Source organism: Vanrija pseudolonga, chromosome 4 (genome assembly GCF_020906515.1).
Source record: "Vanrija pseudolonga chromosome 4, complete sequence".
Taxonomy (NCBI): Eukaryota; Fungi; Basidiomycota; class Tremellomycetes; order Trichosporonales; family Trichosporonaceae; genus Vanrija; species Vanrija pseudolonga.
Window position 1 is genome coordinate 1,416,410 of NC_085852.1, and position 24,607 is coordinate 1,441,016.

Consider the following 24,607-nt stretch of genomic DNA (forward strand, 5'->3'; position numbering starts at 1 on the left):
CCGGCATCGCCCCCCTTCCTCCCCCACCCTGCTTCGGGCCTACGATATCGGGCGGTTACTAATTTGTCTTGGCGTGGCGGTAAGCTGAGTCGGGGATCCCGGATGCAGGCCGACGGCGCCGGCGAGCATACATATATGTGCATGCGGGGGGCGCTCTTATCGCCTCGGGACCTATCGCGTGCACCATGGCAGACGCCGAGATGTCCAAGCCGCCAGATGGCGCGAGCAAGGAGCTCGTCGCCGACTCTCCCCCCGCCACCCACACGCCCCACTTCTCTGCCTCGCGCAAGTGGTCGCTCCTCCTCGTCTTCTCGTTCGCCATGTTCGTCGACAGTGAGTCCCGCCTCCCGTCGGCGCCCTGACCCCAGTCTGGTTCTACGCCGCGTTCTACTTCTTCACGTACCCCATCTCGCTCGACCTGGGTATTGTCGTCGAGCAGCAGTCGTGGGTCATTGTACGTGGCGCGGGAACACCGCCTGACCGAGCGGCTGACGCCCGCAGACATCCTACGCCGCCACGTTCGCCGCCTTTCTCCTCTTCTGGGGCCGCTTTGCAGACCTGTACACGCCCAAGCTCACCTTCGTCGCTGGCCTCGCCCTCCTCGGGCTGCTGAGCCTGGTCACCTCGTTCCTGACCAACAAGTACGCCTTCTTCATCTTCCGCGCGCTGGCGGGCATTGCCGGCGCGATGCTCGTCCCCGCGAGTTACCGCCTCATCTCGTACGTCTTCGAGCCGCACGAGCTCGGGCGCGCATTCACCCTGTTCAACATGTCCGGCTCGATCGCGAGCGCGACCGGCACGGTGATCGCCGGCTTTATCGAGCATATCCCCGGCACGGGGCAGATGACTGCCTGGCGCTGGTTCTTCCGCATCGTCGCCGCGCTGGTCCTGCCCGTCGCCGGCGTATCGTACTTCCTCGTGCCCGACCCGCGCGAGTACGGGGTAGTCGAGACAGAGGTCGACGAGGGGCCTGAGGCCAAAGCCAAGTGGCACAAACTCGACCTCGTCGGCTCGCTCACCATGCTCGCGGCGATTGTCCTCCTCATCCTCGGCCTGACTTTTGGCGCGTCGTACGGGTTCCGCACCGCCGCCTTCCTCGTCCCCTTCCTCTTCTCGTTTGTTCTCTTCCCCGCCTTCTTTGTCTGGGAGGCGCGCCTCCCCGACGACGTGGCTATCCTGCCGTCAAAGACCTGGCGTATCCCAAACTTCACCGTCTGGATCGTCTTCGGCCTGCAGGTGTACGCGTGGTGGAGCGTAAACTATCTTGCGCTCGTCGAAGTGTACGTCAACGTGCACCACGACAACCCCGTCATTGCCGCCGTGCGCCTCCTGCCACAGGGCATCGCCATGTTCGTCGTGTCAATCTGCCTCTCGACCAAACCCGTGCTCCTGTCCAAGCCGCGCTGGAGCATCCTTGTGGGCATGGCGCTCGCCATCACCGGCTACGTCATGTTCTCCCAGTCGCGCACCCAGGTCGGGAAGGACTACTGGCGCTTCGTGTTCCCCGGCGGCATCCTTGGCTGCGGTGGCATGACGATTGCGTTCGCGGCCAACTCTGTCGGCGTCATGACGTCTGTGCCCAAGGAGATGTCGGGCGTCGCGGGCGCTGTGCTGCAGGTGTCGTACCAGGTCGGCTCGGTCGTGTCCTTTTCCATCCAGGCAGGCATGTTCACCGTCAACCCGGGCGGCTTCTACAACTGGAGCAATGTGCAGGCGTCCTTCTACTTCCAGATTGGGTGGATGCTGTTGTGGACAATAGGCTTCTTTGTCTTTTACCGCTCTCCTCGCAAGGCGGTGAGCAGTGAAGAGGCTGATTCAGTAGAGCAGGCGAGGGTGGAATAGACTTGCTGTTAGATGCACCAACTGTACGAGAGTGCCGTCAATGATAAGTAGTGAGGGAGCATTGAGCCGTAATCTCTGGCTGGATCCTCAAGTGGGTCAGGAACACGTCGTGGTCAAAACAATAACAGGGGCAGAGTGAGACCATGATGACTTTTGGCCCTGAAGTCGCCGCTGCCAGAGAGATCGCCGACCACCACCACGCCGCGCGCGCGTCAGGGGGTGGCCGACGGGAACGACGCCAGGTGGCCAAGGTGTGCTGTGCTGCCCACATGAATCGCGGCCCCGGACTGCACTGCAACTGCTGCAACACATCGACACGCAACTCGCCCGGCACGACAGGCTCTCAACAATCACACACGCCTAGGCGGCTGCAGCAGCAGTAACGACACCTCACTCCTGCACAGGCGTCACGACACGAGTCGGCTCAACGCATCGCAGTCACACCACACGGCTGGCCACTGGTGCGCCACCCGCCCGCGACCACGACCTGATGTGCATACCCGCGACGTGATCATCACTCGTCGCTGCATTCGCGACGCTCGACGCTCGTCTGCTCGTCTGCTCGTCGCAACAGCGCCGCCGACGGCACGCACACTCTCGCACCCACCCACACACACCTACTCTCCCTCCCATTTCGCACAGTCCGTCACCTCCCTTGGCTTCTCCCACTCGCAGCCGCTTGCCACTTAAGAGCCAACCAGCCAGACGCACCGCCTTGCCGTGTAGCGCCCACCTCGCTCGCCACTGCGTGACCTTGAACTCTGGAGACCGACGACGCTCAAAACCTGTAGACGACACGACTCGAACTCTCTCAACGACTCGACCTCCCCCCTACCTTCCCTCGCTGGCGGGACGGCCTTCCTCCCCTTCACGTCTCGACCAGCGACTCTCACCACCGACGCCACCCCGCACAATGCCCATCTTCACAATGGAGCAGGTTGGGGCGCCCGAGCCAGCTCCTGGCCACCGTCGCCGAAGCAGTGAGTGCGCGCACAGCATAGCCCATACTGACCGCCGCCGCAGTACGGAGACGAATCATCTCGTCGCTCAAGAACGGCGTGATGGTGGCCCAGGTAGTGGCCTGCGTCGTGCTTCTCATCCTCGCGGCGACGCTCCCGTCGCCCACCCAGCCCCATAGGAAGCAGAACCAACCCACCGCCGATTGTCCCCATCCCCAACTTTTCGAGGCATGGATAGGCGCCAACGCCGGCCTCGTTGCCTTGTCGCTCGCCGTCACCGCGTGGGCGGCGTACCGAAAGAACAAGGCTACGTCGATGGCGGCGTCGGCGGCGCGTCCTGACGTCGAGCGTCCGGCAAACGACAGCAGCGCATCGGCCGCAGCCCTCAGGCGGCGGCGCAGGCGGCGACGACGCGCCGAGCTTGAGCAGTCCCGGCCGATCCCACTTGCCCGTGTCCGCTCACTGCCAGACATGCACTCGATGCCTTCGGCCCGCATCGCGCCAAGGCCGCCAGGATCGGCGTCATCCCCTGCTCTCCACCTCTACCCATGCTACCCAAGCGCAGCGATGTCACCTGGCCCTTCGACCCCCGGGCCATCGTCGTCACCGACACAATCGGCTGAAGCAGGTCTCAGCACCGCATCGCTCGCCCTGTCCCAACCTCAGCGCACAACCCTCGACCTGTCCAAGCCTCCAGATGCACCCACAAATAACCAGACTCAAGGCTTGGCCCTCGGCCTCCCAACAATAACGTCCTTGCCCCCGGCGTTAATGCGCCCAGCAGAAACCCCCGCAGTGGCCAACCTGTCCACCCCGACACTGCCTCGCGTGAGCGACAACAGCCCGTTGTCGTCAAGCACGACGTTTGGGCCGTACCCCGCCCCCTACGTCACCAATGCTGAGCGTCGACAGCGTAGAAGACAGGGCTGGGTGTCGACAGTGGACGCGTTGGCGAGCAGGTGAGTGAGTCGGAAAACGGCAAAGGCTGACGATCAGGATCGCGTCGTGGTCCGGATTCTTCATTGTCGTCCTGTTCATCCTGGGCCATGTTCTGTTGTTCCGCCCCGCTCCATCGGCGCCAAACTCGTGCTACAGGGGAGCTCCACTACTCTGGTGGGGAGTGCTTGTACCCGTCGCCTACAGTTGGGCCATCATCGCCTACTTCACTCTCTTCTTCGCCCTGTTGTATACTATCGCCCTTGTCATTGTGAGTGCTCGTGCCGCGGCTCCCAGCTGACAGGTGCGCAGACCCTCCTCAGAATAACCGGCATCATGACAATGCCAGAGTGGGACACTGGTCGGCAGCAACCCGAGCCTCTGTCCAACGTCGACCTGTTACGGTGCAAGCTCGTGTGCTACGTGCCCGACCCGAAGGAGGGGCCGCCGAGTCCAGATCCCGACGACCCGGATGACCCCGCTGCCGACCTGCCAGGCGAGCCTGTACCGATTGGAGAGATCGACTACTCTCGACTCCCCAACCCCGCTGTCGTGCTGCCGCCTCACCGAGCGTCGTGTGGTATCTGCCAAGAGAACTTTACGATGCCACGCGAGGTGACAGGCCGCATCATGTACGATGCGCCGTCCCTGCGCCAGCTTCCCTGCGGCCACACTTTCCACGTAGGTTAAGCGGTGACGACAGAGAGAGGATGCTGACAAACCCTCCAAGTGCGACTGTATTGACAGCTGGCTTCTGGAACACTCGGGAAGGTGTCCATACTGCAACAAGTCCATCAAGGAGATGCTGGCCGAGCAGACGTCGGCGGCGGCGTCCACCACGGCCCTTGCCACAACGAACGAGGGTGCTGCTCCAGCTGCGACTGAGAACGCAGGCACGCCGCCTGCCGAGCCCCTACCCGCGATGCCGTCGGCATCTGCCCTGCAAGTAGACGTCGCCGGTGCATCCACGGTCGCGGGGACAGAGTCGCCGGTCATGCCTGGCAAGTTCCCAACGGCCTCGACTTAGTGTGCGCGCCACCGCCGCACCCACCAAACATAAATGTTGTACACTACTACATTGGAGACTCGTCGTGTCACACTCCCCTCTGCATGCTAGGCATTCTGATAGGAAGGACACTGAGACATTGTCAAAGCTGCTGCATACAAAGTGCTCTGTTATCTAAGGGTGGTTCCGATTTTGCCGATCGGCGCCGAGCTGCGCACCCGGTGGTCGGCCATTCCGACGGCTATGGTGGTGATGGAATCGGTGGGACTGCTTGGTCATGCCGGTGAACACTTCCTGGAGACTCGCAGCAACCATCCGTCCTTTGACGCAATCGCTCGTCTAGGCATCTATAAATGTAACGGTCGCACAGTTGACATCCTTTGCCCACTTGCATGCTATCCACAAAGTTCATCGGGTACACCGGCGTCCTCTGCATCGTACTCGGCATCGCGCTCAACCTAATCGCGGACAACAGCAACGCCATAACGTCCTTCCTCAACCGCTTCTCCGCACGGCGCACCCTCTCCACCGCCGCATCAGCAGCCATGTCGTCGCAGCGCGGCTCGGTCTACTTCCTCTCCCATGGTGTAAGCTCCCCGCTCGACGAACAGCACATTGACAGCAACAGGGCCCGCCCACCATGTTCCAGTCCCAGTCGGAGCCATACAAGGCCTGGCAGAAGTACGGCAAGCTCGTCGAGGCTGCGCACCCGCGCGGGCTCGTCGTCGTCTCGGCGCACTGGGAGAACGACAAGGCGTCACCGGACGTAATCAGTGCGTACAAGACTTAACTGTGGTGGAGGGTAGCATAGTACGGTGCTAACCCGCGTCCCAGTCAACACGGACAACACCAACCCCCTCGTGTACGACTTCTACGGCTTCCCGAAGGAGTTCTACGAGCAAAAGTTTGCGTCGCAGGGCGACGCGCAGCTCGTGACCGACATCAAGGGCGCGCTGAGCAAGGCCGGCGTGGCCTTCACCACCGAGAAGCGCGGGCTCGACCACGGCGTCTGGGTGCCGTTCAAGGTCGCGTTTGACGGCAAGACGGACATTCCGATCGTGCAGGTCTCGCTGCCTGGCGACTCGAGCCCGCTCAGCGCGGCGCGATTCGGTCGCGCGCTGGCTTCGCTCCGGTACGTGTGGCTGGGCTGACTGCAGTAGCTGGAGCAATGCTGACCCCGCCCCACAGAGACCAGGGCTACGGCATCATGGGCACCGGGCAGGCAGTGCACAACCTTCGCGACCTGATGCAGCGCCGCCCAACGACCTACGGCAAGCCGTTCCTCCAGGCCGTCGACGAGGCCGTCAAGTCCGCCACGCCGGTCGACGACACGATCAACCTCTTCCGCCACCCGCTCTACCGCCAGGCGCACCCCACGCCCGAGCACCTCCTGCCCATTGTCGTGGCTGCCGCCGCGGCCGACCCCGCGACTGACAACGTGAACGAGATCTACGTCGAGCCCGAGGGAGCCCTTGGGTGGGGCATGTGGTCGTGGACGCCGAAGGCCGTCACTGCGTAGTACAAGTATTTAGGATAATGTTAATGGAGAAATCGCGGTGGTACTGTGATATTACAGCGGTGGTTGCAATGTTTATGCGGCGGCACGTGCATTCCGCTGTTTGCAGGTTGAACTTGGCCGGCGGAGGTGCCGAGGCAACCAGCCTTGAGCCAATACACCCAGACCCTTTACAGAGAGACTGACCTGACCACTTCGCTTGTCGGATATCACAACAAGTCACAGTCGCGCTCGCAACGCAGACTCCGACGACGACACCGACGCCGACGACGGCAAGAGACAGCGTACACAGTCGGGAAGCGCTCCTCGAGATCTTCATCGCCGCCGCTATCTTCGCGCCGATCCTCGCCATCTCCCCCGTCACTCCTCCTCCCCCACCCCCGCCCCCGGACGGCCCAAGCTCGCCATCATGAAGTTTGGGCAGTACCTCAACGACAACGCCACGCCCGAGTGGAAGCGCGCGTACATCGACTACCGGGCATGCAAGAAGCAGATCAAGCGCATCACTGCGCGGCTGGAGCAGGCCGACCCGGAGGCCGCGGACGCCGGCGATAGCTCGGGCGACGACGACCACGGCCCGTCCAAGCCCAAGGGGCAGCGCCCGCCCTCGACCCCCGGCGCAGCGTCTGTCACCGTCGGCAGCGGGGCGGCCACCACCTCCCCCGCCACGGGCGCCGCGACGCCCGGCGCCGCTGCGCCAGACGCCAAGCCGCCGGCAGCGGCGGGGGACACGCTCAGCCCCTCGACGACGCGGTCGACGTACCATACCCCGGCGTCTGGATTGTCTAGCACCGGCGTGAGTTGCCCCTGTGGAGCTACAAGCTGACAGGCAGAAGAGCCCAGGTTACGGCGCGATGGGGACGAGCCCCCGCCTCGCGTCGGCGAGCGGCGGCGTGCCCCTGCCCCCGGCGCCAACACACCCGCCCCCGCTACACCTCGGCGAGCCGGCGCTCCAGTCGCCTACGGCACCCGCGGCGGTGGAACCAGCCGCAGCGTCAGCGCAGCGCGGCAAGCTCCCGCGGCGGTTAACGGGCAAGGGCGCGGCGGGGGCAGCGTCGCCCGGCCGCGTCAACTTCTCGCCCGTCGTGCACGCGTACCCCGCCGAGGTGGACATCAGCGAGGGCGGGGACAGCGGGCGGGCCGAGACGTCGCCCGACGACGCCTCGCACGCCGACACGGCGAGCACGGGCGGCGAGACGGCGCCGCTCAAGCGGACCACCAGCAGCGTGCACCGCTCACCCGGCCGCACCAAGGCCAGCCCGCGCCCCAAGCGCAGCCCGTCGGCGCTGCACGCCGGCTTCAGCCCCCAGTTCCAGATCGTCAGCCCCCGCGTCCAGCCCAGCGCTGGGCTGTCGACGTCTGGCGTTAGCGACGCGCCTAGCGGCTCCAAGAGTCTTCGTGAGTTTCGCCCGGGCGTAGCGGAAATCAAGGGGGGCAAGGTCGAGAGCAAGGCCGAGAACAAGGCAGTGAGAAACGTTGTGAAGGAGAAAGACTCATATGACGACGACTGCAAGGGCAAGATGCCTGAGGGCGATGTTGGCGCTGGCGCCGGGGCGTTTCTGAAGATGAGAAGGGCAATGGGTGGCAAGGATCTGCTGGCTGAGAGCGGTGCGATGTGGCTGGGAGTGATGCCCGAAGATGTGACAGGACACTGACATGGCACAGGCTCGTTCAAGCTCCCCTCGCCTCGCCTGCAGCCACGCACGGCGAGCACGTTTGACGAGCTGTACGAGACGCTCGCACCCGACGAGCAGGCCTTCTTCGACCTGTTAGACCACGAGCTGGACAAGGTTGAGTCGTTCTACCATGCCCGCGAGCTCGAGGCCGTCCGCAAAGGCAACGAGCTGCGCCAGCAGCTCAAGGAGCTGGCCGAGCACCGCCGTGTCTTCCACCGCGAGTACCCGCAGGGCACGAGAGATTGGGAGGTGGCCATGGGCCTTGCTATCCCGGCCAGCACCAACCAGGCGATTGAGCGCGCCGTCGAGTCGGCACTCCACTTCCGCAACCCGTTCAAGCACCACGATGGAGACAACGACACGCCGGCCTCAGGAAAGAGTGCCTCCGACACGCCGAACGGTAACGGCCATGGAGAAAATGGTGGCGGCCGCAAGTCTCGCGATGGAGACGACAAGGCTGCGAGGGCCGCGGCGGCGAGACAGTACGACCCCGAGAGATACCAAAAGTACAAGCGGGACTTGCGTGGTGCCATGCTCGAGTTCTACCGCCACCTCGAACTGATCAAGAACTATCGCGTAAGTTGGGGGTGCACGAAGTTTGCTGAACGACGACAGATTCTCAACCTCACGGGTTTCCGAAAGGCGCTCAAAAAGTTTGAGAAGGCGACCAAGATTGTGTGTCTCGAGCTGTACACCGACGACCGGATCGCGCCGTGCTCCTTTGCGCGCGGTGAGGTCATCGAGGGCTTGATCAAGGAGACTGAGGACCTGTTCACCGAGCACTTTGAGCACGGCGACGGCAAGCGAGCGCGCGATAGACTTCGGAGGCAGGACGAAAACCACACGCACTACCTCAGCATGCTGAGATCAGGCATCATGCTCGGCTTGGGACTTCCGCCTGCCGTGCTTGCCATTGTCAAGTGTGAGTGCAACAAGCGCATGGTGCTGGTGCTCATTGCCAGCGTACGACCCCGAGACTCGGAGGGCCATCCCAGCGTGGGATGCCCTGCTTACGATCTACGCGGCACTCTACCTCCCCGTCCTCTTTGCCATGCTGTTCGAGCTGAACCTTTGCGCATTCGTCGAGGCGCGCATCAACTACGAGTTCGTCATGGAGCTGTCTCGCCCGACGCTCGACTTTAGGTCATACCTTGAGGTGCGCCTGCCTTGGGCGGACCACTCGCTGACGCCCAGATGCCGACCTTCTTCTTCATGACACTCAGCTACTGCTTCTTCTTCTCGTTCTACCGTGTTGCGACACACAATGTGGCGCCGACAACGTGGCCCGCTGCGTGGCTTGTCCTCATCGTCGTCTTCTTCCTCAACCCGCTACCCATCTTCCGCCGGCGGTCACGATACTGGTTCCTTCATGTCTTGTGGCGCGTCATCACGCCAGGTTACTCTCGCGTCGAGGTAAGCTCGCGCGTATCTTCTCTGAGCTGACATCCAGTTCATTGCTTTCTTCATCGCCGACGAGCTCAACAGTCTGGTCTACACGATCCAGAACGTCTACTTCCTGTCCTGTGTCTGTGCGTTGTCGGACACTTTGCAGGGGGCAGCGCTGACAGCTCAGACGGCAACCATTGGCCAGACAATGCGTACGGTGTCTGCCCGTCTGGCACCTCGTGGCCGTACGCCCTCCTTGGCGCACTTCCCCCGCTCGTCCGTCTCATCCAGTGTCTGAAGCGTTATCACGACTCGGGCCTCCAGATCCATTTGGTCAACGTGAGCCAAGCGTTACCGCGGTTCCTGGACGACGCCACTGACATGTCTTAGGGTGGAAAATACTGCAGCTCGATTCTGTCCGGATGTCTCTTTATCTGGTGGCGCAGCCAGGGTATGTGGCGCGCTGAAATGACCGAACATGATGCTCATCATTCCACAGGTGAACGCCGAGCGCATACCTCCTTCGTCGTCTGGATCATTTTTGCCACCGTGTCCTCGATCTACACTTCGGCATGGGTGCGTGAGCGCGCGCGGTAGTCGCGGGTAGTCGTCATGCGGTCTGTCGTACTCACACCCCCCACAGGACCTGATTGTCGACTGGAGTCTCCTGCGACCGGGGTACAAGCTCCTGCGCCCGGACCTCGGGTACGCCCACCCGATCGTCTACTACTTTGCAATGGTCACCAACATTATCGTCCGCTTCATCTGGGTCTGGTGAGTCGCGCGCGTGGGCGTGGGCGTGCACGGCACAGCAGGGCGGCGCACTGACAACGGACAACACAGGTACATCCCCAACACGGTCATCCACCCGCGCCTCCGATCCTGGATGTTTGCGTTGTTTGAGATGCTCCGGCGCTGGCAGTGGAACTTTTGTGAGTCGCCTCGCCCACTGGCGTGGTCAGTGCTGACGACGCCAGTCCGTGTCGAGACCGAACACCTCGGTAACGCCGACGCGTACCGCGTCACGCGTGAGATTCCGCTGCCGTACCGCCGCGTCGACGACGACGGCTCCGAAGACGACATTGCTGCGACCAAGAAGAGCCTTGCGCGCCGCGCCAGCACCAACCCCATCGCTGTCAAGCTTCGCAAGATGAAGCACAGCCTCGTGGGCAAGGACACGTCGGGACGCGGGCCTGACGCCTTGCCTGTTGGCGCGCGCGGCAACTTTGCCCAGCGCGAGTACGAGGCTCGTCGGCCCGGCGACGGCGACGACGACCGCGAGAGCGAGCTGAGCGCAGTGTAGTCAGTCGGGAGCCATCATATCACCCTCATAGATCTTGTCATTATGGAATTTGCTGCAGCATCGATTCGACACGACAATTTGCATCAGGATCACTAGCGCTATTGACCACCGCCCTTGCGCAGGGAGAAGAATCGGAACGAAGGCTTGCGCTCTGGAGGCGCCCGTCCCGTCTCTCCCTCGACATCGGCGTCGGCTCCGCCGTCGTACCCGACTCCACCCTCCTCATCAACAACCGAGCGCTTCTCAAAGTAGCGCGACGACAGCCACTGGTGACCACCGCCGCCTTGCGCTACTTCGAGCGAGTTGCCACGTTCGTTGTCATTGACCGGAGCACGGTTGAAGAGCTCCTCGGCACTGAGAAGGCCGTTTGAACCAGGGGGCGACATGCCAAAGTTGGACCCGCCGGCACCCTGGCTCTCCTTGAGGTTGGCAGCAATCTCATCGAGGCCAGAGATGGAGCGGTTACCGTTTCCAGACCAGCGCGCCTTGCCGAGAAGCGGCCACTTGAGCGCACGCTTCTCGGACGCCGAGGGAGCAAAGAGCGACTCGTACCCACCCATGGCGAGGGGGAGCGAGTCGCTCGATCCCACGTTGGCGACGCCAGACGGGAAGAGGTTGAAGCCAGACGAGACGTTTTCAGACGAGGGCGAGGACGAGAACCAGCGGCGCGAGTTGGGGAGCGCGTTGACACCGGGCAGCGTAGAGGACGAGCCACCAAGGTGGGTCGGCGGCGTAACGTTCGGGAAGCGCGAGGTCGGGGTGACACGGCGAGCGCCGGTGACAGCACTGTCATCCGAACGCTCGAAACCAGTGGACACGAAACCAGCCGACGTGGGCCAGCGGGGCGAGTCCTCGCCTGATTCCGAACCAGAGTCACCACCGTTGGCGGGCGGACCGGTACGAAGAGCGTCGTGGATCGTCGACAGAAGGCCGTCGTCGTCATCCTCGGGTTCAGCCTCGGAGCCGGCACCGTCAAGAGGGGTGATGTCCCCCTCGAGTGAGCGCACAAGGCCCTGGGGAAGCCAGTTGTCCATGAACTCGGAGGGCGACAGCACGCTGAGGGGCGATCCTTGGTCCTCGGGTTCGTCGCGGGTAGGCGGGGTAACCTTGCCTTGAGCGAGCGCAGCAAGAGACCTCGAGTTGCCAGGGCCAAAGTCTTCAAAGCCGGCAATGTCGGCGGCCGCAGCACCATGGCGCGCGTCGTTGAGGTTGCGGAAAGACGAACTGTTCGAGTTGCCGTGCGCAAGATGACCATAGCCACTGGCAGCGGTTTGAGCGGGACGGGCCGTGTACGACTGGTCGAGATAAGGCATGCCGGCTTCAGCCATGTAGGCTGCAGCCTGCGAAGCCCACTGGTTGTCGGCGGTCTTGTTCTGGCGCTGGCCGTGCATGTAGCCTTCAGAGGCGGCAGCTTCGTATGCAGCTGCCATGAGCATCATTTCCTCTTCGGGGGCCATCTTGCGCGAGTCTTCCAGGGCAGCTTCGGCAGTCTTGAGCTTGTCCTCTGCCTCTCGCACTTGCTTTCCTAAAATGTCGTTTGTCGCTTCGAGCTCTGAGACGGTGACTTCCATGTCACCGAGCTCTGTGATCTTGTTGGTTACTGCCTCACGTGTCTCCTTGACGTGAAGAGCGCCTTCTTCAATTACAATCTTGACGTGTTTGCCGCTGAGCTCCATGTTGCCTTTGAGGTCTTCTATTTCAGAGCGGGCAGCCGACATTTTGGACAGGAGCGTGTCACGGGCAGACTCTGCACTCTTGAGTCGTTTCTCCGACTCGCGACGTGCAGCCTCTGCCTGGCGCTTCTGGTCTTCCAATGTCTTTGCCTTGGACTTGAGGTCCTGGCGCTCGGCATCGTCCTCTTTGCGGCGTTGGCGGAGCTCATCGACGGTGGATTGAAGATGGGCCTGGGCGGTAGCGACTGACTCGTCGTGGGCCGCAAGTTGTGACTGCAACTCGGCAAGCACAGCCTGAGCGGACGAGAGTTCACCCTTGAGGGCTGTTAGAACAGGCGAAGAGATTTCAAACACTGGATCAGCCACTAGTGGTGGCGTTGGCGGAGTAGCGACCAAGCTGACAATGGACCCGCGACGAGAGCTCGCACCCAGGTTGCTTGGCGGCAACGATGCGGACTGGGAGTGGAGGGGAAGCAGGTCGGCGAGGTCCTTGCTTGACTCGCTCTTGAACAAGAGCTTGGGGACCAGGGCCGAGGGTCGGACGGCGGCTGTGCAGAGGCGTCAGCTTTAGGAGATCACAATTGCACGGGCCCTGCGCGAGTCCGTGGGGTAGCAACTAGCTACTCACAAGGGGGAGACTCGTCCTTTGCGAGCACGGCGCGCATTTCCATGACGCCTGGCTTGTCCAAGATTGACGACTTTTTCCTCGCCTTGTCGCGACGGGACAGATGCAGGAGACGCCATGCCCACTGGAACGATGACGGCACTGGGCCGAGGACAAACCAGTGGCCCAGGACGCCGAGGTATGAGATGACGGGCTCTGGCGGGGGAGCACCAGACGATTGTTTAGAGGGCCTTGCGAGGACCGGATCCGAGAGGAAGGCAGGAGGGCCTGGCGCCGCGGAAAAGGCGAGAGCAAAGAAGAAGTATGAGCGGTAGTTGAGCGATGGGGTTCGGAGCGTGATGGCGACGTGGTTGGCGAAGCGGAACGGCGCGATCGTCGGCGTGTCGGCACCGCTGCCAGAGGGCGAGGCATTCCCCGACGAGTTTTCGGCTGACGCTGCAGTCTCGGGCTCATCCGACGAGCGGATGTGCATGAGATGGCGGCGGAAGGCGAGCTCGGTGAGGTACGAGCGGAACGACGAGTCTGTTGGCTTTGTGATGGCGACTGAGGTAACATGTTAGCAAGATTTTTGTTTGGACGTGCGTGCGTGCGTGCGCCGAGGAAGGTGGCACGACTCTGCTGCCTGAACGACTCACCAAGCGCAAGCAAACAGGCGGCGGCGACGGCGTAGAAGAAGAGGCGCCAGACATCGGTGAGCGTGTCTGGCGACCAGGCTGGGCCGTGGACGAGCGAGCTCAGTCCGTTGGGTCCAAGCCCGTTGCGCGCGTCGTCGCCATCGCCGCCGTCAAAGACAGCGCCCGAGGCAGCGCTACCGCCGGCGAGGAGCGCAGCCACTGCGCCGCGTGAGCGGTCGCGCAGCGCACTGAACCCTGTGCGGAGGAGCGAGGACGGCATCTGGGGCCGAGAGCAGCAGCCGCTAGGCTAGCGGCTGGGCGTGTTGATATGAGATGGCTTGTTGTTTGGCGAGGGTCGATGGAGCGGCGTGCGGGGCAGCAAGCAAGCGATCAATCAATGCAGCAGACGGGACGGTGTGCCGGTGCTGCTGGCCATGGGCAGACGTGGGTAGGCGGGGCGGTGGGGCGCCGGGGTTGGTTGGTTGGAAGGGGGGAGGTGAAGGGAAGGGGAAGGCCGGGAGACGCGCGCGTTGTCGTCGAGGTGAGTGATGCGCACGGTGCAGTAGATGCCCGCGTTGTCGGTCGATGCGGCGTCGGTGTGGACTGACGCACGGTGTTCGAGGCGACGACGATGGCAGCGGCGGCGGTGGTGTGCGAGTGATAAGAAGGAGTAAGAGGAGTTGTGGTGCAAAGGTGAGTTAGAAGCGTTTAGCTAGCGTTGTGCCTTCGTCGTCGCTCTCGCCTCGTTCACTCAGATTTGAGTTTCAAAAGCCTCTGCCTACCCGCGTCCTAATTCAACCCTTGTCCTACCAAAAAGTTAATTCAAACCACCGCAGCCAGCCAGCCAGCCAGCCAGCCAGGCGCGCCAGGCGCCAGCCAGGTGACGATCGACCGACGCCAGGGCGAGGCGCCTGGCTGGGCTCCCGGCTCCAGCGGAACCATTTCCACGTGCTAAGGGCACAACGCCGTATAACTCCGGGGGTGGTACGTACAGTGAAGGTTTGCACTGTAGCATGCACCTGTGCACAATGCATACAGTTGAGCGACTGCATGCACAAGACACGACATGCGTCTCCCCTCGCGACTGAACGCACAGTCTCGTGACCAGTGTGCGCCAAGTGAGCACTAGCCCCAAGCCCATCCGCCCTATGGACGAGACGCGAAACGGGCCAGAAAAGTTCGGGACGGCAGGTGTGGGCAGTAGTTTCGTGTTGTGACCTCGTCGCCCCGGGCGCCGCTGGCCGGGGCGCGGGGTGCCACTTGGATACACTATGGCTCGCTCGTTGACGCGTGATCGCGCTCGTGGCTCGCGATGATCGCGCCTCGGCCACCAGCGACCGACGGGCGGCCCCACCCACGCGCCCTCCCCGAACGACGACACGATGACGCCGCGGAACACACCACCGTCCACGCCCAGCCCCACCACAGCGTCAGTGGCGCCGCCGCCGTCCCGCACTCCCGACGGAGTGAGCCGGCCCAAAGGCCCAATGATGGTGGCAGTGGCATATGCATGATAGTACAACAGGTACAAACAACTGTGGCGGTAGCGGCAGCGGTGGTGCTCGGCGCACGCACGCACGCGCGCTGACTCGCTTGCTCGCTCGCTCCAACTCGCCTCACAACGTCTGGCTTCGTGATGGAGCCCGCACGCCTCCGCGGGCTCCACCCCCAAGAGGCGTGCCGCCGCGCGGCTGGCTCCCGGGTCCGAGGTAGTCGTGCCGGAACCGTGTCTTCCACAGCTTTTCGGCGCGCCGCAGCCCTGCGTCGTCGAAGCGCTCGCGGTCCAAGGGAGCGCCGATGAGGCGCGCAGTCTCGGTGCGATACCGCTGCCCGCGGAGCTGGTGCGTGCGCCATGCGATCTCAATGTCGAGCGTCGGTGGGAGGAAGGGGTGGCCGTCGACTGCGGCCATGAGGTCGAGCCAGGCGTCTGGGCGTGTCAGTGTGCCGTCCTTCGCTGCGCCCTCGCTACTCACGATACCGTACAATGCAGCGCTGGAACACGGCCATCCCTTCGGCGCTGGCACTGAACCGGGGGTCGAACCACCCCTGCTCCTGGGCCGTAGCGACGATCCTCGCCTGGCGCTGGACGGCGGCCGAGATATCCGGCGGCGTCCACCCGGAGATGGAGTGCATCGTGCGGAGCTCGTTGCCGCCCCACCGCTGGTCGAGCTGTGCAGGCAGCGTGTGGTCACGTACCGCCGCTGCTGCCTCGGCAAGGGGGAATGGCACGTCGTGCAAGGCCGCATATGTGCCCTCGAGGTCGCGCGCGTACTGGGCAGGGTTGAGCAGGTGCGCGTGCCAGCACATGAGCACGTCGAGCGGGGGCAGCTCGGCGGCCGTCAGCGGGGACGAGGGCGACGCGGGGGACCCCGCGGGCGTCGACGAGCTGCCGCTGCCGCTGCTGCTGCCTGTGCTCTGGCTGCTCGCGCTCGCCACGACGCGCCCGGGCAGGATAGTCGACGCCCAGCGTTCGTACTCGAACGCCGCGTGGTCCGCTACGCGGTGGAACTCGGGCCCGGCAGAGGAAGCGAGGGCGAAGAAGGCGCCGAAGAGCGCGAGGTGGTCGCGGACTGTGTGCGGGGTGTGGTCAGCACTTGCCTCCGGTCACCTCCACCTTCCTGCCTCCCTCCGCACTCACCCTGCGCTATGCTGACGAGCGGGCGGACAGCGTACCCCCCGACCTGTATACTCGCCGGCAGCAGCGTCGCGGGGTCGTAGTCGCGCGGGCTGAGGTCGAGGACGGAGCGGTGGGCGTCTTTCGAACTGCTGCGCGACGGCGTGGGCGCCTTCTTGCGGTGTGTGCTGTCGACAGGCGAGAGCGGGCTCGGGGAGTGGGACGGAGATGGCGCGCCAGGGGACACATCGCCGCTGTGCTTGCGCGCCAGGCCCGTCTTGAGGCGGTCAAGAAACATTGCAGGGGCGCGGGGGGCCGCGACGAGTGAGCGAGGAGAGGAGGAGCGAGATACTAATAACTAGGTTTGTAGTGGACCGACGGCCTTGATAAGCGCTATCGTCGTGACTGATCGCCGTACAGCGTGCGCTCGCTGGGATTATAACGCGTCGTCGTCGTGAGAACGTGAAGAAGAACAATGCAATGAAAGGAAGGAGTAAGTAAGCAAAGCAGCAGCCTGCATACGTCTCAGCAGCGTACTAGTACACAAATATCCACCGTCCACCACCGCCGCCGCCGTCGCCACTCTGCAAAGACGTAGCCAGGCAGGCACCATCTACTTACTGCTTACTTGTGCGCTCGGCCCCGTCCCCCCGCCGGCCGACCTGACCTACGCATCCCGATCAGTCAGAGAGCCCTGCGCCGCGCTCTGTAATCATCAAATGCTTGCATTTTCGTTGGGCCTCGCCCTCGGCGAGCGCCCCTCGCCGCGCCGCGTTCCCCGTGCATCTGCAGCGGACATGCAGAGCCTCCCCCTTGCTCCGCGCCCGGGGCATGCGTAGCACCATCAACGTTGTTGCCTCTTTTGAGCTCGGGCAATCCTCAACAAAAGCGACCGTGTCAGCTGCCGCGTGCGTGCGGCGCGCCGCACTCGCTCCCCCCACATGGGCAACTGCCGCAGTGCCGCAAATCTGTTCCCCGCAGCTGCTGCTGTCACGGGCCACAGAGGGCTATTTTCACGCCTGACCGAGGCACTGACCCCTGGCAATCCCCTGGCATCAATGGCTCACTAACCACGACCGGCCGACCACCTCCGCGCGTCCATACGCGCCGCAATACATCCACTTCAAGACTTTTATCCAAACTGAAATGCAGCGCCAAACCCCGCTGCGGCGTTGTTGTCATCCCCTCTGCTCCACCTCTGCCTACGCCATGATGACAAATGCAGAAATGGACTATAGATTGGGCTACTATGATGATGATTGTATTCCTCTGTGCTCTATTTTGACGACAGTGTCCAAGCCACACAGGGTGGCCTCGGCGGCGTCGGCAACGTCGGCCTCGCTGCCGACCCAGTGTCCTGGGTCAACCACGTAGCGCGTCATTGACGGTGACTATCGACGTAGCTTGATTTAAGGAGAGAGAGCGGGCGTCTTCCACTCGCCGCCTGCCCGCGTCGACGTCGCTGGCCTACGCGCCTACACGCTATGCCACCGACCCCTCCCCCGATACCGACCGCCGCGAAGACCCCTTTGACCCCCGTCGTGATCCTCGACGTCCCTTCACATTCAGCGTGATTGGCCCGTCGCTCGGCGAGTTGGTGATCAGAGGCTCGTCGTCGGTCGCATGCAGCTCGGTCAGGTTGGCAGTGCTCAAGCGGCGAATGAGTGGTCGCAAAGAGCCCATCTCACCGCCACCAGCAGACGAGGATGGAGCGCGGCTTCGTCGGCCAGACACTGATCCAGCAGTGTACTCGCCGCTCGAGCCAGTGCCAATGGCGTTGCTGTTGGGCCCGGGGGCGTTCGGTCCAGAGGCCGCAGTCATGGACAAGCCCGTCATGCCGAGGCCGCCGCCGAAAAGGAACGACATGGATCGGCGGTGAGTGACCGAGTGGCTCGACGAGCGGCGCGCAGTGCGTCCCATGGTCGACGCGCCAGTGGGTGGGCCAGCGCTGTGCCCAAACGAGTCCTCGGAGATGCCGGTGACAGGCGTGTAGGGACTCGTGTCACGCGAGCGTCGGGTAATCGGGCTCGTGTCCCGAGATCGCCGTGTTGTCGGCGGAAGCGCTGTACGCCGCGGCCGTGGCGACCGGCCGGCCATGGCTGCTGCACCCAGAGCCGTACGGGTGCGGTCGGGAGAAAGGGTAAGCTCTTCGGATGCGACGGGCGAGGCGATGAATGTAGAGTTACCATCCTCCGTGACGCCCGTGTTAAGAGCGGATGGCACTGCCGCCGCCTCCTTTTCCTCTTGTTCTGGCTCCTCGACGACCTCTTCCAGCTCGTCGCCGTGGTCGAGTGCCTCCTCCTCCTGCTCCTCCTCAAACTCGTCCTCGACAAAGCCCTCCTCGAGCTCGGCCAGGCCGCGGACCTCGGCGCGGTACTCGGCAATCTCGCGCGTGATGGCTTCCCGGAGCTCCTCGGTCGTCTGCAGTGACTCGACCTGCTGCCACTTTTCGAATGGGAACTCGCAGACAGGCTCATCGGCAGGGTCGTGGTACGCAGCAACGTATGGGTGTTGAAGGGCAGTGGTGACGTCGAGACGCTCGGCGGGGTCAAAGGCGAGGAGCTTGCCCAGGAGGTCGACCGCGTCCGGCTCTGCGTCCGGCAGGACGTCCTCAAACGGCACACGCTCCTTCTTTGGCAGCGACCGCACATAGTTGGCAGCCTTCTCGCTGGCGATGCGGTCGAGCGTGGGGTCATCGGGAGTGCCGAGAACGGCGAGAATGAGGTTGAGCTGGTCGACGTAGTCCTTGCCCTTGAACATTGGCTTGCCGCCGAGGAGCTCGCCAAGGATACAGCCGATAGACCAGACGTCAATGGCAGTGGTGTAGCGGCGGTTGGAGAGCATGATCTCTGGTGCGCGGTACCATCGTGTGGCAACGTCTAACCGCACTGTCAGCAAGGCGCGGCGCGCACACACAGGCACAGCCCACTCACACTCTGTCAACTTGAGCTCGTCATTCTGGCCCGCCTCTCCTTGTATTGGCACAAATCCGCGGGCGAGGCCAAAGTCACAAATCTTGAGCTCGCAGTCCGAGTTGACAAGGAGGTTACCAGGCTTGAGGTCGCGATGAATGACGTTTGCCGAGTGAATGTACTGCAGGCGTTAGGCACACCTCCAACCGTCATCAACCCACCTTCATTCCACGCAGCAGCTGGTAGAGGAAGAACTGAATGTGCAGGTTGGACAGAGGCTGGCCAGAGCGGACAATCTGGTGCAAGTCGGCTGAACGCGGATCAGTATCACTTCTCACGCCACAAGCGTCAGCCAAGTGCGTGACTCACCCTCCATAGGTTCCATGTAAAGGTAGCTGAAAGACCCGTCAGCGCCACCGACCATTGTAAACACCCTTAATCCGTTTCCCATTCCCAAGCCAGTAGCAGCCCGTGGCTGGCGCCGCCTGTGGCGGCCGTGTGACCGTCTTGGCAGGCAAGCTGCCAGCCAGGTCGGGTCGGGGAAACGAACACGAGCACGGGGCGGCGCCGCCGTTGCAGAGCACAGGGGCGCGCCGAGCCGCGCCGACACTGACCCCACACACGACTCACATTTCATTGTAACCGTCCCAGACATTGTCGAGGTCGATCAGGCCGGTCAGATTTTCGTGCTCGCCAAAGTGCCTGAGCAGCGTAATCTCGCGCAATGCACGACGCGCCAGGATCGGCTTGTCAAACACCCGTGTGATGCACTTTACAGCCACGGGCTCGCCACTGATAGAGTCCTGCACGCTGACAACGAGGCCGTAGGCGCCCTGGCCGAGTGGTCTGAGTAGGCGCCAGCGGTCGGGCACGTGGAACAGATGCTGCAGTGTATGCAGAGTGTGGTATCCTCTGTGGGTTGCGTCAGCTATCTCACCAGCACACAGCTGTGTATCCACTCACCTCGAAGCGAGCACCTTATCGGATAGGGGGTGCTCCTCGTCATTGAACAGCAGCTCCCTTCGGATCTCATCACTGCCAGCGCCGCGCTTGAGCGACGCAGCCGCTGCGGCCATCTTGCCCGCGCCAGTGAGGGGCGTGCCTTGAGTCACGGGCGCAGTCAGCGCTAGGTTGTTGATGCTAGTGCTGCTGGCCATTGTGCTAGGCTGGGTACGGGCACGCGACGGGGCGAGCGACGACCCGACGTCGGTAATGGCGTCGGGCACAGACGTTGACGACGGGGCCGCTGCCGTATCTCCCGAGGTCTCCTCGGGCGGGGTGGGGACAGCGACGCTCGACGCCGTTGTTGCTGTTGTCAGGCCGGCCGTCGTGGCGGGCACCGAGGCGGACGACGCTGTCGTGCCCGTGTTCGACGAGTCCACCGCCGCCACCGCCGCCGCAGAAGCTGCAGCAGCGGCAGCCTGTGGTGGCATGGCCGACGCTCGGCGGGGAATAAACGGCTTTGCAGCGACTGGAGAGAGGGGTGGCGACGGCGACTGGCGGTCTACGGCGAGGAGGGATGCATGGCGCGATGGGCTCGCGGGGGCGGGTGGCACGAGGGCCATCGTGGCCTGTGCTGGTGGGTGTGAGATGCTAGGGGGTTGGTGTTGGCTGTTGTTGTCGGGTGCGATGTGGGTGTGATGGAGGTGAGGGGTGAGTGGATGGAAGTGGGCGGAAGGAAGGAGGCAAGGGATATGGGATAGGGGCCGGGTCGGTTGGGTGCTTGGTGGCTTGGCCGTGGTGTGTCGTGTGGACGGTGACTGGCGACTGGCGGCTGTGCGTGTGCGTGCGTGCTGTGTGTGTCTAGTCACAAACGTTGTTGTTGTAACAACAAGAGACGTTCGAAGTGGCGAGCGAGTGAGTGTTGGTTGTTGTAGTGCAGTGTAGACTAGTTTCCGAGCCAAGAGCACTTAGCTTTTGGGTGGAATGTATCGGGTGTGGTGGTGGTGGGTGCACAGTGTTGACGCCGCAAAGTTTGCCTCACACTAAGCGGTGGGTAGGTGGGTGGGTGCTGTGTGATGCCGTGGGCAATAAGGCGGCGGCGGCGGCGGCGGCGGTGGACCCCCCGTTGCGGGTCGATGGCAGGTTCAGGGTAACTAGCAAGGATCGACAGTGCAACAGCAGTCCAGCCAGGACCCCCTTCAAACACCGCGACAGTCATTGCCTCTTCTGCGACGACGGATTACTCTGCGGCCGACAATGGCCCGGCGTCACTCCGAGTGGTGCAATTGGTTTGTCGTTTGTGCCATTTCATGACAGACAGACATACCAATGTCGAGCTCGCTCTACCTACCCAACCCACGCACACTGCACATGCCGCCGCAGATCGTATCATGTACATCATAGCTCCAACGTGCTTGCCCCTGGTTGCTTATCCCGCACCCGTGAGAATGGACCTTGATAACGCACTAGGCGCCTGTGGTCACTGTTTCCAGCAACCTTCAGTTACCTAATAGTTCATATAGACCATGACTTAGGTTTCATTTCAGATCTAGAGGGCCTCGACGTGCCCCAGCCGAGGAATACGGCAAGCACACGCTAATACCAGTCGGGGGTCATGACACATGGTATCATGGGCAACTGGCGTGTGCTGCCGTCGCGGTCATCGCCACTCTACCACTCACGCTCCCGCAGTCACGCGGATATCCACGCTGCCCACCGATAAGACTAGCAAGATTTATCACGCCTGCATAGACTCGTACACTTGGTCACGGGTATGACAAAACCACTCTCTCTCAATGACCACCCGGCTCGGAACAGAATCACACTCGGTTGGCGGCGGCGGCGACAGCCCTCAGCCGCCTGGCCCATCTCCGCAGGGCCAACCTACCACCCCCAGGACCTTCCACCACGGTCCACCACTACTCGACCACTCCCCGCACGCACACCCTCCTCTCTAATTTCTCGGTGCCCAGAACAACCTGGGCGGTGAAATACACACCCCGATCATTCCGGGTAAATGTACGCGGTGGTGTCCGCTTAAAACTCGTGGTTGAAGACGTCGTCGGGGTTGTTCGACTTCTTCTGTTGCTGCTGCTGCTGGCCCGACTGCTGCGACCGCTGGTCACGTGAGTCGATGCTGCTGTTGTCGTCGTAGCTGCTGCTGCTGGGCTTCTTGTTGCGGCCGGTGCTGTTCTTGCGACGACCGTAGTCGCGGCCCCACTCAGGGACGTCGTCGTCGGTCGCGGCGGTTCCACCGGGAGGGTACGAGCCGTACGAGTCCGAGTCGTTGGTCGCCGACCGCGTGCGCTCCCAGCGGTCGCCGCTCTCAACCTGCTGCCGGCGCTTTGAGCGGCCATCACCAACGGTACCCTCAAAGTTGGCAGGGTAGTGCCAGTTGCGCTGGTTCGGAGCTTCGTCTGCGTCGTCGTCAGCGCGCGATTCATTGCGACGCTCCTCGGCACGTGTGTGCGTGCCAATGCCAAGCGAACCTGTGCGTTCGCCATCGCACAGCCACAGCCCGCTATCGCCGCACTCACCCTCCTCGTTGTAGTAGTGCTCGTCCTCGCGGTCCCAGAGACCCTCGGTACGACGCTGGTTCTGCTTGGGCTTGGTGGCATCCCAGTTGGGGCCCTCCTCGCCATCGGCAAGCTCCTGTCCAACCAATGTCGACTCGGGCAGACGCTCATCGTAGCGCTTTGACCACGCCGACTTTTGAGCACGGCGGTTCTGGTTGGCAGGGTCGACCAGTCCGTAGCGGATGGCCCACTTGGGGGTACGTGCTTTGTTCGAGCTGTCAAGGGTCAGCACCTCGTGTGCTAGCTTGCAGGTCTGCTTGCTCGCGTGCCTGTGCGGGCTACGTACTTGTTACGAATATTTTGGATGTAAAAGCTGTTCGTTAGTCCTTGCTCTGTGCGAGCAGTGCTCACTTGTGGCCGTGACCGGGGATATCTTGGAGGTGTCAGCGTGAACGAACAATGAACACAGCCACTGGCACCACTCACATCCACAGAGCGTCAGAACCTTGGGCGCAAGTTAGCATGAACGATTCGGCGCGTGCTGGTTTGCTTGGCAGCAGTAGATATGAAACTCACGATATTGATGAAGAACTACGTCGCCGTCGTCGTCAGTGTTTACAAGAACGCGTAGAGAGGAGGAACACTCACGTCTCTGCCAATACCGAAACGCGCGGCGACGGCTTCGGAGCGTGTTAGTGTCGTGTCGACGACGATCATGGCGTGTGGGTCGACTCACCAAGCGGTGGTAAGAGCCAACCAAGGAAGAAGAGGACGACCTGGAAGCCGTGGTGTGTCTTGGGCTTGAGCGATACCTTGCCCTTGGGGAGGTAGTGGTTGTACGACATGGTGTCGTCGGAGGAGCTAGATGCTCAGGCGTGGGTGAACGTGCGGTTGTGAGACGAAGTGGGAGGGGAATGGCGATGGTGATGGGGGCTGGAGACTGCGCAACGGGGCGCGAGGCGCGTGATGTCGGCCGAGGGGCTTGCGGTGTGAATGCTAGGTTGTTGCGCGATGCACCTCTGTGCGTGCAATGCCAGGGAGAGAATGAAGATGGTCGGACTGGCTGGCTGACTGCTATGAAATGAAACGATGAAAGTGATGAAGCTGTGTTAGAAGTAGAGATGTGCAGGAGGAGGAGGAGCAAGTGGATGGATGGATATGCGTGTGGGGTTGCCAGTTGCCAGCATGGGGCCGAGGGCCGAGGGGGAGAGAGGCAGGACGAGGCAGGAACGGCGACGACGAAGCCTCCGCTTGGCTTTGGCTTGAAGCAGTTCAGTGGCGCGCGCCGGCGGAGGCGTGGTACAGTCACAGCCAGCATCGCCCATGCGGTATGCTCTCTCACTTTCCAGGTCCGGCTCGCGGCGGCAATAGCGGGCGGAGTGAGTGGGGGGAGGGGGCTCTCGGTGAGTTAGGGAAGCGAATACCGCAACGGGGCAATGAGCGTGATACGACTCCTAATCCCGTGGCTTATTTCGAGTTGTAATGGGCATCGACGGTGAATTTGGTCCCGCTGGTGTGGGGACCCCGCACAAAGAAGAGTGGAGGATCTCACTGTATTGTCCCTCTCGCACATTGTCTCGAGGTCGATTCGTCGCGCCGCGCGCCAGCAAGGAGCAGAGGGAGGGGAGCTGGTTATTAGGGGACGGCGTGTAATATGCCTAGGGACGTCGTCGTCAAACGTGGTCTCGGCGAGCCGATGGACTCGAGGGCACACACCGAGGCGACGGGCGCAGCGCACAGACCGCGTTGCTGCCTGCTGCTCAAACGCCGAGCGCTTGCTTGCTTCTCACCCAGCCCAGCCCAGCGCGCCAGCCAGCGTTATCGCACGCCAAATCCGCTGTGCGCCATTTGCCGCACCGCTTGTCCTGCCCTCCGCGCCCCCCGCCTTGCTTCTCGGTCGCCCCCCTCATCACCGCGCGCACCGCCCTGACCCGCCTGACGACGGACGGAGCGTTGCTGGCCCGGCGAGTCATCCTGACTGGGTGCCGCTGTTTTCGCTCTCCGCATTCCCCCTCCACCGCCTTGGACCACTTTGCGGCCACAGCCTTCCTTGTTCGCCTCCACCTTGTTCACTCATTGACCGTGCA

General features: G+C 62.8%; 8 protein-coding genes across 9 annotated transcripts; 4 read left to right on the forward strand and 4 right to left on the reverse strand.

Moving 5' to 3' along the window:
- Positions 1–185: 185 nt before the first annotated feature.
- terJ_6 (Efflux pump terJ) lies at positions 186–1,842 on the forward strand (the record flags this gene model as incomplete). The annotated part of the gene is made up of 3 exons (XM_062772354.1): positions 186–333; positions 369–454; positions 502–1,842. The coding sequence occupies 3 exons, from the start codon at positions 186–188 to the stop codon at positions 1,840–1,842; spliced, it is 1,575 nt and encodes a 524-aa protein (XP_062628338.1).
- A 328-nt stretch (positions 1,843–2,170) lies between these two features.
- On the forward strand, positions 2,171–4,851 carry ECU07_0330 (putative RING finger protein). The gene is made up of 5 exons (XM_062772355.1): positions 2,171–2,822; positions 2,866–3,760; positions 3,798–4,008; positions 4,050–4,418; positions 4,468–4,851. The coding sequence occupies exons 1-5, from the start codon at positions 2,756–2,758 to the stop codon at positions 4,762–4,764; spliced, it is 1,839 nt and encodes a 612-aa protein (XP_062628339.1). The 5' UTR covers positions 2,171–2,755; the 3' UTR covers positions 4,765–4,851.
- Positions 4,852–5,077: 226 nt separating this feature from the next.
- On the forward strand, positions 5,078–6,305 carry SPBC1709.16c (4,5-DOPA dioxygenase extradiol-like protein). Its single transcript, XM_062772356.1, has 4 exons — positions 5,078–5,330; positions 5,372–5,516; positions 5,578–5,875; positions 5,932–6,305. The coding sequence occupies exons 1-4, from the start codon at positions 5,136–5,138 to the stop codon at positions 6,260–6,262; spliced, it is 969 nt and encodes a 322-aa protein (XP_062628340.1). The 5' UTR covers positions 5,078–5,135; the 3' UTR covers positions 6,263–6,305.
- Positions 6,306–6,668: 363 nt separating this feature from the next.
- XPR1_1 (Xenotropic and polytropic retrovirus receptor 1) lies at positions 6,669–10,683 on the forward strand (the record flags this gene model as incomplete). 2 transcript variants are annotated; one of them, XM_062772357.1, is made up of 13 exons in its annotated part: positions 6,669–7,055; positions 7,093–7,657; positions 7,925–8,511; positions 8,551–8,857; positions 8,898–9,091; positions 9,130–9,348; positions 9,386–9,464; positions 9,509–9,660; positions 9,712–9,772; positions 9,821–9,897; positions 9,965–10,095; positions 10,165–10,253; positions 10,299–10,683. In XM_062772357.1, the coding sequence occupies 13 exons, from the start codon at positions 6,669–6,671 to the stop codon at positions 10,622–10,624; spliced, it is 3,174 nt and encodes a 1,057-aa protein (XP_062628342.1). In that variant the 3' UTR covers positions 10,625–10,683. The 2 variants fall into 2 exon arrangements, with proteins under 2 accessions (XP_062628342.1, XP_062628341.1); XM_062772358.1 differs by having other exon boundaries at positions 7,925–8,857.
- A 5-nt stretch (positions 10,684–10,688) lies between these two features.
- Positions 10,689–14,208, reverse strand: LOC62_04G005804 (uncharacterized protein). The gene is made up of 3 exons (XM_062772359.1): positions 13,558–14,208; positions 12,926–13,465; positions 10,689–12,845 (listed from the first exon to the last, which is right to left on the reverse strand). The coding sequence occupies exons 1-3, from the start codon at positions 13,814–13,816 to the stop codon at positions 10,723–10,725; spliced, it is 2,922 nt and encodes a 973-aa protein (XP_062628343.1). The 5' UTR covers positions 13,817–14,208; the 3' UTR covers positions 10,689–10,722.
- A 724-nt stretch (positions 14,209–14,932) lies between these two features.
- On the reverse strand, positions 14,933–16,652 carry GRDP2 (Glycine-rich domain-containing protein 2). Its single transcript, XM_062772360.1, has 3 exons — positions 16,175–16,652; positions 15,510–16,106; positions 14,933–15,463 (listed from the first exon to the last, which is right to left on the reverse strand). Exons 1-3 carry the CDS (start codon positions 16,446–16,448, stop codon positions 15,153–15,155), a joined length of 1,182 nt encoding a protein of 393 aa, XP_062628344.1. The 5' UTR covers positions 16,449–16,652; the 3' UTR covers positions 14,933–15,152.
- Positions 16,653–17,352: 700 nt separating this feature from the next.
- Positions 17,353–21,006, reverse strand: SLT2_0 (Mitogen-activated protein kinase SLT2/MPK1). Its single transcript, XM_062772361.1, has 6 exons — positions 20,026–21,006; positions 19,693–19,974; positions 19,432–19,457; positions 19,284–19,372; positions 19,084–19,243; positions 17,353–19,029 (listed from the first exon to the last, which is right to left on the reverse strand). The coding sequence occupies exons 1-6, from the start codon at positions 20,625–20,627 to the stop codon at positions 17,633–17,635; spliced, it is 2,556 nt and encodes an 851-aa protein (XP_062628345.1). The 5' UTR covers positions 20,628–21,006; the 3' UTR covers positions 17,353–17,632.
- Positions 21,007–21,742: 736 nt separating this feature from the next.
- Positions 21,743–23,663, reverse strand: PMP3 (Plasma membrane proteolipid 3). Its single transcript, XM_062772362.1, has 8 exons — positions 23,257–23,663; positions 23,169–23,200; positions 23,097–23,111; positions 23,007–23,025; positions 22,932–22,953; positions 22,867–22,893; positions 22,542–22,795; positions 21,743–22,421 (listed from the first exon to the last, which is right to left on the reverse strand). Exons 1-8 carry the CDS (start codon positions 23,363–23,365, stop codon positions 22,042–22,044), a joined length of 858 nt encoding a protein of 285 aa, XP_062628346.1. The 5' UTR covers positions 23,366–23,663; the 3' UTR covers positions 21,743–22,041.
- Positions 23,664–24,607: the final 944 nt, after the last annotated feature.

Excerpts from the sequence above, each read along its gene's own strand:
- ECU07_0330 (XM_062772355.1), top strand. The coding sequence starts at position 2,756 with ATGCCCATCTTCACAATGGAGCAGGTTGGGGCGCCCGAGCCAGCTCCT. Across the intron at positions 2,823-2,865 it reads TGGCCACCGTCGCCGAAGCA|TACGGAGACGAATCATCTCG; the intron begins GTGAGTGCGCGC and ends CCGCCGCCGCAG. Across the intron at positions 4,009-4,049 it reads ATACTATCGCCCTTGTCATT|ACCCTCCTCAGAATAACCGG; the intron begins GTGAGTGCTCGT and ends ACAGGTGCGCAG.
- SPBC1709.16c (XM_062772356.1), top strand. The coding sequence starts at position 5,136 with ATGCTATCCACAAAGTTCATCGGGTACACCGGCGTCCTCTGCATCGTA. Across the intron at positions 5,331-5,371 it reads TCTACTTCCTCTCCCATGGT|GGCCCGCCCACCATGTTCCA; the intron begins GTAAGCTCCCCG and ends TGACAGCAACAG. Across the intron at positions 5,876-5,931 it reads CGCGCGCTGGCTTCGCTCCG|AGACCAGGGCTACGGCATCA; the intron begins GTACGTGTGGCT and ends CCCGCCCCACAG.
- LOC62_04G005804 (XM_062772359.1), bottom strand. The coding sequence starts at position 13,816 with ATGCCGTCCTCGCTCCTCCGCACAGGGTTCAGTGCGCTGCGCGACCGC. Across the intron at positions 13,466-13,557 it reads CGCCTGTTTGCTTGCGCTTG|TCGCCATCACAAAGCCAACA; the intron begins GTGAGTCGTTCA and ends ATGTTACCTCAG. Across the intron at positions 12,846-12,925 it reads AAAGGACGAGTCTCCCCCTT|CCGCCGTCCGACCCTCGGCC; the intron begins GTGAGTAGCTAG and ends GCCTCTGCACAG.
- GRDP2 (XM_062772360.1), bottom strand. The coding sequence starts at position 16,448 with ATGTTTCTTGACCGCCTCAAGACGGGCCTGGCGCGCAAGCACAGCGGC. Across the intron at positions 16,107-16,174 it reads GCTCGTCAGCATAGCGCAGG|TCCGCGACCACCTCGCGCTC; the intron begins GTGAGTGCGGAG and ends CCCCGCACACAG. Across the intron at positions 15,464-15,509 it reads GCGCTGCATTGTACGGTATC|ACGCCTGGCTCGACCTCATG; the intron begins GTGAGTAGCGAG and ends TGACACGCCCAG.
- SLT2_0 (XM_062772361.1), bottom strand. The coding sequence starts at position 20,627 with ATGGCCCTCGTGCCACCCGCCCCCGCGAGCCCATCGCGCCATGCATCC. Across the intron at positions 19,975-20,025 it reads GATAAGGTGCTCGCTTCGAG|AGGATACCACACTCTGCATA; the intron begins GTGAGTGGATAC and ends CGCAACCCACAG. Across the intron at positions 19,030-19,083 it reads CGAGCTCAAGTTGACAGAGT|ACGTTGCCACACGATGGTAC; the intron begins GTGAGTGGGCTG and ends CAGTGCGGTTAG.
- PMP3 (XM_062772362.1), bottom strand. The coding sequence starts at position 23,365 with ATGTCGTACAACCACTACCTCCCCAAGGGCAAGGTATCGCTCAAGCCC. Across the intron at positions 23,201-23,256 it reads TTGGCTCTTACCACCGCTTG|CCGTCGCCGCGCGTTTCGGT; the intron begins GTGAGTCGACCC and ends CACGCTCCGAAG. Across the intron at positions 22,796-22,866 it reads ATCCAAAATATTCGTAACAA|CTCGAACAAAGCACGTACCC; the intron begins GTACGTAGCCCG and ends GACCCTTGACAG.